The sequence below is a fragment of the Chiloscyllium plagiosum genome, chromosome 12, assembly GCF_004010195.1.
Source record: "Chiloscyllium plagiosum isolate BGI_BamShark_2017 chromosome 12, ASM401019v2, whole genome shotgun sequence".
Taxonomy (NCBI): domain Eukaryota; kingdom Metazoa; phylum Chordata; class Chondrichthyes; order Orectolobiformes; family Hemiscylliidae; genus Chiloscyllium; species Chiloscyllium plagiosum.
The window spans coordinates 39819056-39833322 of NC_057721.1; the positions used below are offsets into that span (position 1 = coordinate 39819056).

At 41.7% G+C, this 14267-nt stretch overlaps 1 protein-coding gene across 1 annotated transcript in view; it reads right to left on the reverse strand.

The window, feature by feature from the left end:
* The window catches only part of caska (calcium/calmodulin-dependent serine protein kinase a), a 468988-nt gene that overhangs the window by 275312 nt on the left and 179409 nt on the right, over window positions 1-14267 (reverse strand). Inside the window, exon 4 of the mRNA XM_043701523.1 lies at window positions 8054-8131. Coding sequence (XP_043557458.1) covers window positions 8054-8131 — 78 coding nt within the window. The remainder of the gene's footprint in view (window positions 1-8053; window positions 8132-14267) is intronic.

Genomic DNA, 14267 nt, shown 5'->3' on the forward strand with positions numbered 1-14267 from the left:
TGACAGATGAACAGGAACAGCAGTGCTTTGGGTAAGCTGAGTTTATACAGAGTCAAGGAAAGCTGATCAGAAAGCATCAGGCTAGTTGAGAACAGGCAACAGAAACAGATGAAAGCTGCAGCTGCTAGTGGGTTAAACATGGCTGGTGGGAAGCAATGAAACCTTAAAGAACCAAAGTCACAATTGCAAAGTGTCGTAAATATCTAATTCATGATCAGATACTTTAGAATATAAAGCTTTTAATTTATAGAAGATAACTCAGTTTGGGAGTTGGAACTTTTCAGTAGAAGTTAAATGGCAAATAAATCTAAGACAATTAGCAATCAAATTGTTGGTGCTATGTTGACTCAAGGGGTCAAAGCAAGAAAAGCAAGACCATCAACAGCAGAGAGCTTCCTCTTAGCTTTGCAATGGTGCCAGCAATTTGGGGAGCAATGTCTTGTCTTTGTTAGAAATGTATGTTTTCTTATAAAGATAATTAATCTGTACTACTTCCTGGGAAGATATCACATATGTCGTGTTGCTACTAAGATTGTGATTCAAGCGAAATCTTGGTTAGATAAATAAAACAAAAGACAATCTGATATGTTTGCAGATAGAAGAAAACAATTCAGATTAGGAACAAACAGGCAGTAAAGTTTTGGTTTGGGTTCTATTATGGAACTTCAGCTTTATGACTTGTAGCGTGTACATAGTGGAAAAAAACCCTACAGTGACCCTCAAAGCCTCGTGGCAGATTGCAGTCAGGTTGAATAAGTAACTAAGAGAAAGCTGTACACAAGATGTGTGAGGAGGCTGGGAAAGAACAGTATACGTACGTCAAAGGATGTGTCAAGAAGCTAGGAATCCAGTTTTGAAGTCTTTAAATAAACTTAAAAGATCACTTACACAAAAGCTAAAGGAAGGTTCCCATATAATGTGTATCTTGATGAACAGTTAGAATATGAATGAGCATTAAAGTGAAATCTAGAGGGCTCTGGCATAACTTCAGCCTTGGATCCATATAATGTGAATGAACCTTCAAGATTTGTAAGGAGATGGAATTGTGATGGAACTCTTGTTTGGGGCCAGAAGGGATGTAGAACTGAGTTTATAGCCATGATTTGGAAGTGCCGGTGTTGGACTGGGGTGTACAAAGTTAAAATCACAACACCAGGTATAGTCCAATAGGCTTATTTGGAAGCACTAGCTTTCAGAGTGCTGCTCCTTCAACAGGTGGTTAAGTCTTTAAAAGCCATAGTCAAGTCAGTAGTTCGTTCTTCATTTTTTATAAAAAGAGAAATTAAACTAAATGGCTTCTGTTAAAAAAAGAGAGGAAGCTCATGGCATGGGTAATTGGTTCATTGTTGAGTGTTCAGATTTCTTCTTAAAAGTCAACAAGCCTTAACAGGATTGCAATGGAAGATTAATTTGCAATTTTGATTGGGGTGCTCTAGGAATCAGGAAGGAAGTTGGATACTTAGTAATTTCATAGAAATTAGGTCAAGGAAGTGCAGAAGTTCTATCTGCAAACATATCAGATTGTCTTTTGTTTTATTTATCTAACCAAGATAATATGAGAACAATGAAGAGAGAAACATGAGAAAATAAAAATGACTAAGACTGAAGAAAATCTTAGAGAAAGGAAGGAGCAGAAGTACACGAAGTAGTGATTATGGCAGTGATGGAGAGATATGTAATAAACGGGTATAAATGTGAGATGTGAAAAAGAGAACAAAGCCAACAAACAAACAGAGGAGGGTGGGAATATGCAAGAAGACTTACCCCTCCTTCCTCGTACTCACTAGCATCAAAACCACTATTACCTAGATCAATTCAGTTCCGAAGTTCAGTTCGTACTGGACTTAGAATGGTAGTTCTGCTTTTCTCCTCACCAATATCTTGAGATCTTGTTGCAGCTCTATAAAACTTTGGTTAGACCGCACTTGGAATACTGCGTCCAGGGGATGTCAGAGGCGGGTTCTTTACACAGAGAGTTGTGAGAGCATGGAATGCGTTGCCAGCAGCAGTTGTGGAAGCAAGGTCATTGGGGACATTTAAGAGACTACTGGACATGCATATGGTCACAGAAATTTGAGGGTGCATACATGAGGATCAGTGGTCGGCACAACATCGTGGGCTGAAGGGCCTGTTCTGTGCTGTACTGTTCTATGTTCTAATACTGCCAAACCTGTTAAATTTGGCCAGCACTTCTGCTTTTGATACTGGAATGCTGAGCAAATTACCTAACTCTCAAAATATTTCCCTTGATGTTGATATGAAGTCTCAATGTTGATCAATTACAATTTAGCCAGATTTGTGTGAACAGTTGCAATTGATAACTGCCTGACAATAGTGACTACAAGAGATGCAAAGTATCGTTATCCAGGATTGACCAGACAGTATTAAAGTATCATCTGAGAAAATGAATTAATTTTAATTCATACAGAAACGAACTTGGTACATCACAGGTCATTTTCAAGGGCATTCTGCCAAATTATCATGAATTTGTCACATCAAGTACACGTGGTACTGAATGTATAAGATGGCCAGCACATGGATGAGCATTCTGGCTAGGAACAAATCAGGATATTGAACAATTTGGGAATGCATGTTAGGCATGCTAAACGTTTCAAGCCCAGCAGAAGAAGGAGATTCTATATCCATACAATGCTCAATCCACAGTTGGATAAAAGTGGTAGTGGACCTATTCATAGTTCATGGCAGAGATAATCTCTTTGCGACAGATTACTTCTCCAAGTTTCCCACTGTTTGACAACTCGGCAACAAAACAAGCATGACTGCTACTGACACAATGAGTGCCATTTTCAATTTATCTGGTATCCAATTGACAACAGATCACATTACACGGGCAAACAATTTCATGAAGCGTACTAAGTGGGGAGTTACCCACATACATTGTCTCCCTACACTCACTTAAACTATCTCGCAGAAAGTATGGTACACAATCAAATTCATGATCATTAAGTGTCAAGCAATAAGCAACATCTTTGTTGCATTGATGCATCTTTGAGCAACAGAATGAAGCAGTATTATTATCTTTAGCAAAATGTATGCTTGCAGGGCAAGTGCAAATAATCTTGCCCAGCTACCAACTGACCGATAATTTCAAGACATAGAACATTCTTCTTCAGGAGAAGAGGAGAATGAAAGAGGTACATGATGAACGAGCAGGTAGAGTTCCATCGAACCTGCACACTTGACAGAGTGCAAATTAGAAATGCCAATACTTGTATTCTAGCAAAACTTTCTACAATATACAATCAGCCCAGATCAAGCAAAGTAATTACTGATCATGCTGCTACATTGTGAAGAAATTCAGCTCACACTGATGTATGATGATGATTGTGTGGTGATATTGAGTGACAGCAACCAGCAGCAACTAAGTTATTAAACAAGTGCACCATGAAAAATGATACCTCTTCAGACAGGTATACTACTAGCAGATCAGGACTAATTGTAAAACCTCTAAAGCATTACACTCAAGATCGAACTATTAATTTTGAAAATTTTGCTTTTTACCAGTTTGTACAATTATCAAATTGTTTACATACCACCGTGTACATCTGTTTGGAATTTTTTTTATCTTTAGAGAAAGGGAGAAAGTTCTACTATATCTCTCAAGTCAGTATGTCATTACACCTTTCAGGGAAATGCTCCTAATATCACTGCATGTGACCCTAGAGCATAAAAGTCTGGCACTTACCTAGGATCATAAAGCATAACACACCACTGGAAGCAAGCTACACTATAAAATGTTATAACTTAACATTAGCCTAGACATTTATACTCCTGTGAATGCAGTGTCTGCATATAATATTAAGCTTTAATGTAAGATTGCTGGAATCTTCAATACCACAGTACCCATATGCCCAATTTATGTTCCAATAACACATGTGCTGCCTCACTGGATAAAACAAACCGCTCCAGGCAAAATCACATCACCAAAAATTCTACATAGTGCTGAACTGCATATCAATCTTTAAGAAGCTGATCTGCTAGTAAAAGTGGGGGAGGTGTGGCATTGTCGGTCAAGGACAGTATTACAGTTGCAGAAAGGATGTTTGGGGACTCGTCAACTAAGGTAGTATGGGCTGAAGTTAGAAACAGGAAAGGAGAGGTCACCCTGTTGGGAGTTTTCTATAGCCGTCCGAATAGTTCCAGAGATGTAGAGGAAAGGATGGCAAAGATGATTCTCGATAGGAGTGAGAGAGACAGGGTAGTTTGTCATGGGGGACTTCAACTTTCCAAATATCGACTGGAAACACTATAGTACGAGTACTATAGATGGGTCAGTTTTTGTCCAGTGTGTGCAGGAGGGCTTCCTGACACAGTATGTAGACAGGCCAACAAGGGGCGAAGCCACATTAGATTTGGTACTGGGTAATGAGCCCGGCCAGGTGTTAGACTTGGAAGTAGGTGAGCACTTTCGTGATAGCGATCACAATTCTGTTATGTTTACTTTAGTGATAGAAAGGGATAGGTGTGAATATCACTGGCAAGAGTTACAGCTCGGGGAAAGGCAATCACGATGCGATTAGGCAAGATTTAGGAAGCATAGGATGGAGAAGGAAACTGCAGGGGATAGGCACATTACAAATGTGGAGCTTATTCAAGGAAAAGCTACTGTGTGTCCTAGATAAGTATGTACCTGTCAGGCAGGGAGGAAGCTGTAGAGCGCGGGAGCCGTGGTTTACGAAGGAAGTGGAATCTCTGGTCAAGAGGAAGAAGGAGGCTTATGTTAGGATGAGATGTGAAGGCTCAGTTAGGGCGCTTGAAGGTTACAAGGTAGCCAGAAAAGACCTAAAGAGAGAGCTCAGAAGAGCCAGGATGAGACATGAGAAATTGTTGGCGGATAGGATCAGGGTAAACCCTAAGGCTTTCTATAGGTATTTAAGGAATAAAAGAATGTTCAAGAAGGGGTGTAGAGACAATCCTGGTAATTATAGACCAGTGAGCCTTACTTCAGTTCTTGGTAAAGTGTTGGAAAAGGTTATAAGAGATAGGATTTATAATCATCTAGAAAATAATAATTTGATCAGGGATAGTCAGCACTGTTTTGTGAAGGGTAGGTCGTGCCTCACAAACCTTATTGAGTTCTTTGAGAAGGTGACCAAACAGGTAGATGAGAGTAAACCGGTTGACGTGGTGTATATGGATTTCAGCAAGGCGTTCGATAAGGTTCCCCACAGTAGGCTATTGTACAAAATGCAAAGGAATGGGATTGTGGAAGATATAGCAGTTTGGATCAGTAGTTGGCTTGCTGAAAGAAGACAGAGGGTGATGGTTGATGGGAAATGTTCATCCTGGAGTCCAGTTACTAGTGGTGTACCGCAAGGGTTGGTGTTGGGTCCACTGCTGTTCGTCATTTTTATAAACGACCTGGATGAGGGCGTAGAAGGGTGGGTTAGTAAATTTGCAGATGACACTAAGGTCGGTGGAGTTGTGGATAGTGACGAAGGATGTTATAGATTACAGAGAGACATAGATAAGCTGCAGAGCTGGGCTGAGGGGTGGAAAATGGAGTTTAATGCAGACAAGTGTGAGGAGATTCACGTTGGTCGGAGTAACCGGAATGCAAAGTACTGAGCTAATGGTAAGATTCTTGGTAGTGGAGATGAGCAGAGAGACCTTGGTCCATGTACACAGATCCTTGAAAGTTGCCACCCAGGTTGACAGGTTGTTAAGAAGCCAAACAGTGTTTTAGCTTTTATTAATAGAGGGATCGAGTTCCGGAACCATTAGGTTATGCTACAGCTGTACAAAATTCTAGTGTGGCCGCACTTGGAGTATTGTGTACAGTTCTGGTCACCGCATTATAAGGAGGATGTGGAAGCTTTGAAAAAGGTGCAGAGGAGATTTATTAGGATGTTGCCTGGTATGGAGGGAAGGTGTTACGAGGAAAGGCTGAGGGACTTGAGGCTGTTTTTGTTAGAGGGAAGAAGGTTGAGAGGTGACTTAATAGAGACATATAAGATAATCAGAGGTTAGATAGGGTGGATAGGGAGAGCCTTTTTCCAAGAATGGTGACAGCGAGCACGAGGGGGGATAGCTTTAAATTGAGGGGTGATAAATGTAGAACAGATGTCAGAGGTAGTTTCTTTACTCAGAGAGTAGTAAGGATATGGAATGTTTTGACTGCAACGGTAGTAGATTTAAGTACATTTAAGTCATCATTGGACAAGCACATGGACTTACATGGAATAGTGTAGGTTAGATGGGCTTCAGATTGGTACGACAAATCGGTGCAACATCGAGGGCCGAAGGGCCAGTAGAGCGCAGTAATGTTCAATGTTTTATGAGCTAGTGCATAACTACCTCCAGTTCAGACAAAAAAAAAGCACCCCATGTGAATTACCAAAATTAACTTCATAATTTTCATTTATTCCTGTCTTTGTTGTATATCAGTGTCGGAGCGTGGTGCTGGAAAAGCACAGCCAGTCAGGCAGCATCCAAGGAGGAGATTCAACATTTCGAGCAAAAGCTCTTCATCAAGAATCCTAGTTGATTATACCTTACTGCGAAGCCTCTTCCAAGGATGCCTACCTTGAAGAAGGTCTCCTCTTCCCTCTACAAGCATTTCAGTCAGTCTCTCTCTATCTGCACCCAAACGTCATCTTCTCTGCTTTGAAGCAGACCCGCTACCACACCACATCTCCTTCGTCAGCGCCTGCCTACAGAACAGACTGATCCCGCATGGATTCCAGACTACATTCGGACCATTATAACTTGGACCTGACCAGGACAACCAGTACCTACAACAAAACCAAAGCCTTCAGAAATGGCTCTCTCTCTGGATCCTCTGCTCCATGCACTGTCACCTACACTCCCTACAGTCAGCCCTGCTCCAGCTTAGGGTCACACTCTCCCAGACCTGCAAAGGACCTTTGCTGTTCTTATCCTGTGAAGAATTCACACACTCATCAAATGCTTTTTCTCCACCATATTAGACATCAAGAAACATAAAAAACACTGAACTTTCAAGTATTTACCTCCAAACTTGGGATTTCTCAATCTTTCCAGAAGCTTCTCGCGGTCCATGGAATTGCTTGGATGCCATTAGCCACGCGACTGCTCCAGCCACCACTACTGCGGCGAATGATGACATCACTTCCACTTCCGCCCCCCTCAGCCACTGCTGACTATACTGTCTGTGCGATCGCTGCAAAGACAACTGCCTCTGCGATTGCCAGCAAGACAACCACCTCCCCAACCGCCCCAAGATCCACCGTCGCTGAAACCACTGCAAAGCCTACCTGGCACATCACTTCCATCCCATAGTTGCCACTGCCTCAGTCACTACTGGCCCCACTCACCAGAACACCGCTGACAACAACGTGAACATGTTTTACATCACTTCCGTCCCCATGGATGCCACTGAAGGCATCGCTTCCGCTCCCCCCAAACTCCCAGGTAGCGTCACTTCTGTTGGTGATGTCACCCATTATCCCATAACCACAAAATACTTTGAAGAGTTATGTTCAAAATGTTGACTCTCTTGCTCCTCAGATGCTGCCAGACCCGCTGTGCTTTTCCAGCACCACATTCTTCGACTGTGATCCCCAGCATCTGCAGTCCTCACTTTCTCCCCTTGTGATATGTCACTCAAAAAGAAAATAGACCAACAACTACAACATGTACTCTGAAGCTAATCCTCAAATAACTATCATTAAGTGCATCATGGCTAATCAGGATAAGTCATTTTCTCTCTATTTATCTCATTAGTGCCTTTTTTCCTTTGCCTCCTGCTCTTGCTTCACTGTGATAAGCTGATTTGTTCTGTGATTAATAATGAACAAGGAAGAAGGGTTCCTCTTCCATAAAGAGGAAAATTCTTAGCCACACTCTTTAAGCATATTTAAGACTTTGCTATGCACAGAAAAATCCTCCTTCCCTCACATGCAAATAAGAAAACGAACCAGTCATCTGCCACTTTGTTGTACAACACATTGGTGCACCAACACGTTACACTATTACTTTAATAGCAAAGAATTTACCCTAACTATAGAATTCATCCAAAGATTGGAATGCTACAAAATGATCAGGTACATACCTGGCTACAGCTTCACTGTAAACAAAACCTGCATCGGCCCTTTTCACAATTTCAAAACAGAGATCCGCACCATCCATACTGTAATAAAACAAAAACACAAATTATTAGTATACTCCAAGAATCCTTCTAAGTTTCAATACATACACAAAATAATGGTTCCAGAGTGAAAGATTTTTTTTCACCAGACACTATGCAAATTAAAATGCACAATATTTACCTTGTGTTTTTCATTGGCATTGCTAGCACTTCTACCGAAGTAGCACTTAATTGTTAGACTAGTGTTTAGTTATGTACACAAAATACTATCTAATATAAACTTTAAAGTGCCATAATGGTTATAAGTGCGTTACCATCCAAAGATGTTCCTCTTAGGTTTAAAAATTTGAATGAAACAATAAGCCATTGTACTAGCAAATCAACAATCTCTTGGATTTGCACATTTAAACATACAAAAGCTAAACTGAGGTATATATACTTTGCAAGTTGAGCTTTTTAAATAATATCTGCAGATCTCTTGCGACACTGTTTGTTTATTGTTGAATACATTTTCACAATGCAGGCGAGATGTGTGGAATACAGTCTCTATTGAAGAAATTTGTAGAAGGTTGGCTTAGTGCTTTAACAAGCTCTTGTGTAGCAATGTAGGTGTTTGTGTTTGTGTTTGTTTTGCTTTCATTCTATATTTACACATACTTATCTCACCAGGTGCAAAAATAGGTGAGTAACTCTTCAGTATCCCTGTCCACTTACTTCCGTTTCTACAGTAAAGTCTGTTAAATACCCAGAATTAAACAAGTTTGAATGACTCTGTTGTTGCCAAATATCTTCGTAACACTATTTAGCACAGTACAATGAAAACCATCTGTGTTGGAGCCTCTATTTAAATTAGGATAACTGCGGGATCAAATCAGAATTTGCAGGAAAAATCTTAAAACTCAACATACAAAAACACAAGAAATAGGAGAATAGACCATATTCTCCTTGTGGGCGGCATGGTGGCACAGTGGTTAGCACTGCTGCCTCACAGCGCCAGAGACCTGGGTTCATTTCCCGCCTCAGGCAACTGACTGTGTGGAGTTTGCACATTCTCCCCATGTCTGCGGGGGTTTCCTCCCACAGTCCAAAAAATGTGCAGGTTAGGTGAATCGGCCATGCTAAATTGCCCGTAGTGTTAGGTGAAGGGGTAAATGTAGGGGAATGAGCCTGGGTGGGTTGCGCTTCAGTGGGTCGGTGTGGACTTGTTGGGCCGAAGGGCCTGTTTCCACACTGTAAATAATCTAATCTAAACCATATGGCCTACTAAAATTGGTACATCATTCCAGGTGAACAGGGCTGATTTTGGACTTCAACTATTTTGCTGCTCACTTTCTGTATCCCTTGATTCAGAGAAATAAAAAATCTTTCTATATACTTAAGAATGGATTACCCATAACCATCTGGGTTAGAGAATTCAAAAGACTCTTAACCTTTTGAGCAATATAACCTTTCCTCATCTCAGGGGTCGCTCAGTGGCTCACAGCAACAGGGATCTGCATTTGATTCCAGCCTTGGGCAACTGTCTGTGTTGAGTTTGCACATTCTCCCCATTTCTGTGTGGGTTTCTTCCCACAATCCAAAGATGTGCAGGTGAGGTGTATTGGCTATGCTAAATTGCCCATAATGTTCAGGGATGTGTAAGTTAGGGGAATGGGTCTGGGTGGGTTACTCTTCGGAGGGTCAGTGTGGACTTGTTGGGCCGAAGGACCTGTTTCCACACTGTAATGATTCTATGATAAAAAGATCAATCTTTTATCCTGAGATTACTGAATATAAAATATGACAGCACAATCAGTGGGAAAACAATTTTTTAGCATCTACTTTATCAAGTCCCTTGAGAATTTTATAAGTTGCAATGAGATCAATTCTCAATGTTACAATCGAATATTGACCCAATTTGCTTAGCCTCTTATAGGACAATCCCCTCATCCCAGGGAGCAAATTAATGAATCTTTGCCATACTACCTTCAATGCTTCTGAAGTCTGAAGACCAAAAGTGTACACATACTCCAAATGTTGTCATCAAAATCTATACAGCTGTAGCAAGACTTCTTTATTCCTGAATTACAATTAAAGGCCAATTTACTACTTGCCTTGCAGATTACCGGTTGTAATTACTTTCTGTGCATTTCCTGTGACCTTTGTACGAGCACACCCAAGTCTCTTCGAACATCAACACTTACATTCTTTTCTCTTTTTATAACCAAAATAATATCATGTTTCACTACATTATAATCAATCTGCCACCCTGTTATCCACTCACTTAACCTCTCCATTTTTTTGCAGCATTTTTGCAAACTCATGGTCTTACCTTGAAAGCTATTTGTATCATCAACAAATTTAGATTACTCTCGGGCTCTTCATCTAAATATGCATATAGACTGCAAAATGCTGATACCCCAACACTGATCCTGAGGAACTCCACTATTCATTGGCTGCCAATTTGGCCCACCCTCTACTTCTTGTCCATTACCTAATTCTCTATCAAAGCTAAACACAGTGTATATTACTTCTACTTCCATGTGCTCTTATCTTTCAACGTAATCTTTTGTCAGGACCCACATTTCGCTGATATCAGAGTCCTGCTACTCCTTAGGTCATTACAAAACTTAAAAATGTAATCAAATTATTCAAAGTTCTCCAATCTACTTTGATGACTCTGTGACTTTAAGAGGTTATGTTGCCCTGGTTTCTTTTAAGAGAAAGATTAATCGAGAAATGCCAAGCTGTCTAGTTAAAACCACTTGAATAAACAGCTTACAAGGCCTTTTCTTATATAAAAAAAAAACCTGATTGGGTGTGGCCAGCTTTCAGATAGGATTTCTGGGTTTTGGTTTCTCAGTAGCATCAAAAGCTGTTGGGAATTCGACAGAGTTGGAGACTGCAGTGAATGTCTCCCTGGCTGCTGCTACTCTGAATTTTCTCTTGATATTTTTTCCTCCTGGATTGGAGAATTGCATATTCCTTTTTGCCAAGAGGTGTGTTTATGTGATGTTACTATATTGTGTAGGATAGTGTTCAAATAATGACTGAAATCGGTTAAGTTGCGAAAATAGCCTCTTTATTCAGCAACCACAGTAGCACAGTTCAAGGCGATGATGGAATCCCAAAGTACAGTTCTTACAGTAGCCTCTTTATACACAGTTCTTACATACATTAAATGGTGTTAAATCGTTTTATCTATTGTACACAAAAGCTTGTGCGACATCTGTCCTGGGAAAGCAAGGGATTGTTTAAACATTTGCTAAGTGCTGGTTGCTACTCAGATTAGAGAATCTGTCCAATCTGCTTGCATAATTGAGAGGTGTTAGTCCTTTTATCTTTTAAGTTAGTACATGCTAGTAAACCTAGAATAGATGAGATTCCCTACAGTGTGGAAACAGGCCCTTTGGCCCAACAAGTCCACACTCTCCGAAGAGCAACCCACCCAGACCCATCGCCCTCTGACTAATGCACCTAACACTATGGGCAATTTAGCATGGCGAATCCACGTGGCCTCTAAACTCTTCCTATTCAATTACCCATCCAGAGTATTTAAATGTTGTTACTGTATCAGGCTTTTAAATATTATAATTGCATCAGCCTTTTAAATGTTGTAATTGGATCAGCCTCCACCACTTCCTCTGGCAGCTCATTGCACACACACACCACCTTGTGTAGAAGTAGTTGCCCCTTAGGTCCTTTTTAAATCTTTTCCCTATCACCCTAAACCTTTGACCTTGACTTCTGGACTCCCCCACCCTAGGGAAAAGACCTTGTCTATTTATCCTATCCAGGCCCATGATTTTATTAACTTCTATAAGGTCAATCCTCAGCTTCTGACACTCCAGGGGAAACAGTGCCAGCCTATACAGTTCTCCCTATAGTTCAAACCCTCCAACCCTGGCAATATCATCCCAACAATTGATGAAAGGCTGACTGTTTGTGATTTGTTATTTTCTCTCTCCCTATTTTCTCTAAAATGGTGTAACATTTCTCAATATCCAACCTAATGGAACCATTCTCAAATCGAAGGAATTTTGAGAAGTCATAGCTAGCATATCAGGCTTATCAGGAGAGGGCAGCAGTTGTCAAGATCATGGCACCATGGCAGGCACTGCTGTTAAGAAGGGCGGGAAAAAGACTCATAAGGCCATAGTCATATGGGATTCTACTGTGAAGTGAGTAGATAGGCAGTTCTGTGGCCGAAACTGGACTCCCGGATGGTATGTTGCCTCCCAGGTGCTCGGGTCAGGGATGTCATTGATCGGCTGCAGAACATTCTAAAAGGGGAGGGTGAATAGCCAGTTGTCTTGGTGCATATAGGCACCAACGATAAGTAGAAAATAAGATGAGGTGAGAAAATAAGAATTCAGGGAGCTAGGAGAGAGGTTAAAGAGAAGGACCTCAAAGGTAGTGATCTCGGGATTACTACCAGTGCCATGTGCTAGCCAGCGTAGAAATGAAAAAATAGGCAGACTGAACACGTGGCTTGAGGGATAGTATGGGAGGGAGGGGTTCAGATTTGTTGGACATGGGGATCAGTTCTGGAGAAAGTGGGACTATAACAAAATGCACGGTTTACATCTGAACCAGACCGGAACCAATGTCCTTGGGGGAGTTTTTACTACTGCTGTTGGGGAGGTTTTAAACTAATGTGGCAGGGGACTGGGAACCAGAAGAGAAAACAAGTAGGTCGAGACTGGAGACTGCAAGAATCACGAAGATAACATTAATAAAGGGAAGAATAGGCAGAGAGCAGATAAACGCAAAAGAACTGGTGGCCTGAAATGCATCTACTTTAATGCAAGGAGTATAGTGGGTAAGGCAGATGAACTTAGGGCTTGGATTGGTGCCTGGGAATATGACGTCATTGCAATCACAGAGACTTGGTTGAAGGAAGGGCATGATGATTGGCAACTAAATGTTCCAGCATATAGACGCTTCAGACTGGACAGGGAGGGAAGTAAAAGGTAGTCGTGGGGGGGGGGGGGGGGGGGGGTTGCATTGTTGGTCAGGGATGATATCACGGCTGTGCTAAAGGAGGACACAATGGAGGACTTGGGTGGTGAGGCATTATGGGTGGAGCTGAGAAATAAGGGTGCAGTTACATTGTTTGAGGGAGACACAGTGGCACAGTGGTTAGCACTGCTGCCTCGCAGTGCCAGAGACCCGGGTTCAATTCCCGCCTCAGACGACTGACTGTGTGGAGTTTGCACGTTCTCCCCGTGTCTGCGTGGGTTTCCTCCAGGTGCTCCGGTTTCCTCCCACAGTCCAAAGATGTGCAGGTTAGGTGAATTGGCCATGCTAAATTGCCCATAGTGTTAGGTAAGGGGTAAACGTAGGGGTATGGGTGGGTTGCGGGGCGGTGTGGACCTGTTGGGCCGAAGGGCCTGTTTCCACACTGTAAGTAATCTAATCTAATCTAATCTAATTGTTGGGGCTGTATTACAGGCCTCCCAACAGTGAGCGTAAGGTAGAAGAACAAATAGGTAAACAGATTATGGAAAGATGTAGAGGCAATAGGGTGGTGGAGATGGGAGATTTTAATTTTCCCAACATTGACTGGGACACACTTCGTGTCAAATGTCTGGATGGGATAGAATTTGTAAGAAGCGTCCAGGAGAGTTTTCTAGAGCAGTATGTCAATAGTCCGACGAGGGAAGGGGCCATATTGAACCTGGTACTGGGGAACGAGCCAGGACAGGTGGTAGAAGTTGAGGTGGGGGAATTTCTTTGGGAACAGTGACCACAATTCTGTAAGTTTTAGAATACTCGTAGATAAAGATGAGAGTGGTCTTAAGGGAAGACTACTAAACTGGGCCAAGGCCAATTATATCAAAATTAGACAGGAGCTCAGAAATGCGGATTGGACACAGATATTTGAAGGGAAGTCCACTTTTGATATGTGGGAGGCTTTCAAAGATAGGCTAAAGATAGTGCAGGATAAGTATGTCCCGTTGAAGGCAAAAGGATAGGAAGGGCAAGGTTCGTGAACCGTGGATGACGGAAATTGTACGACTAGCCAAGAGGAAAAGGGAATCGTACATAAGGTCTAGGCAGCTAAGAACAGAACGGGCCCTGAAGGAATATCGGAAGAGTAGGACAAGTCTTAAACAAGGAATCAACCGGGCAAAAATGGGTCATGAAATAGCTTTAGCGAGCAGAATTAAGGAGAATCCCAAAGCATTTTAATCTT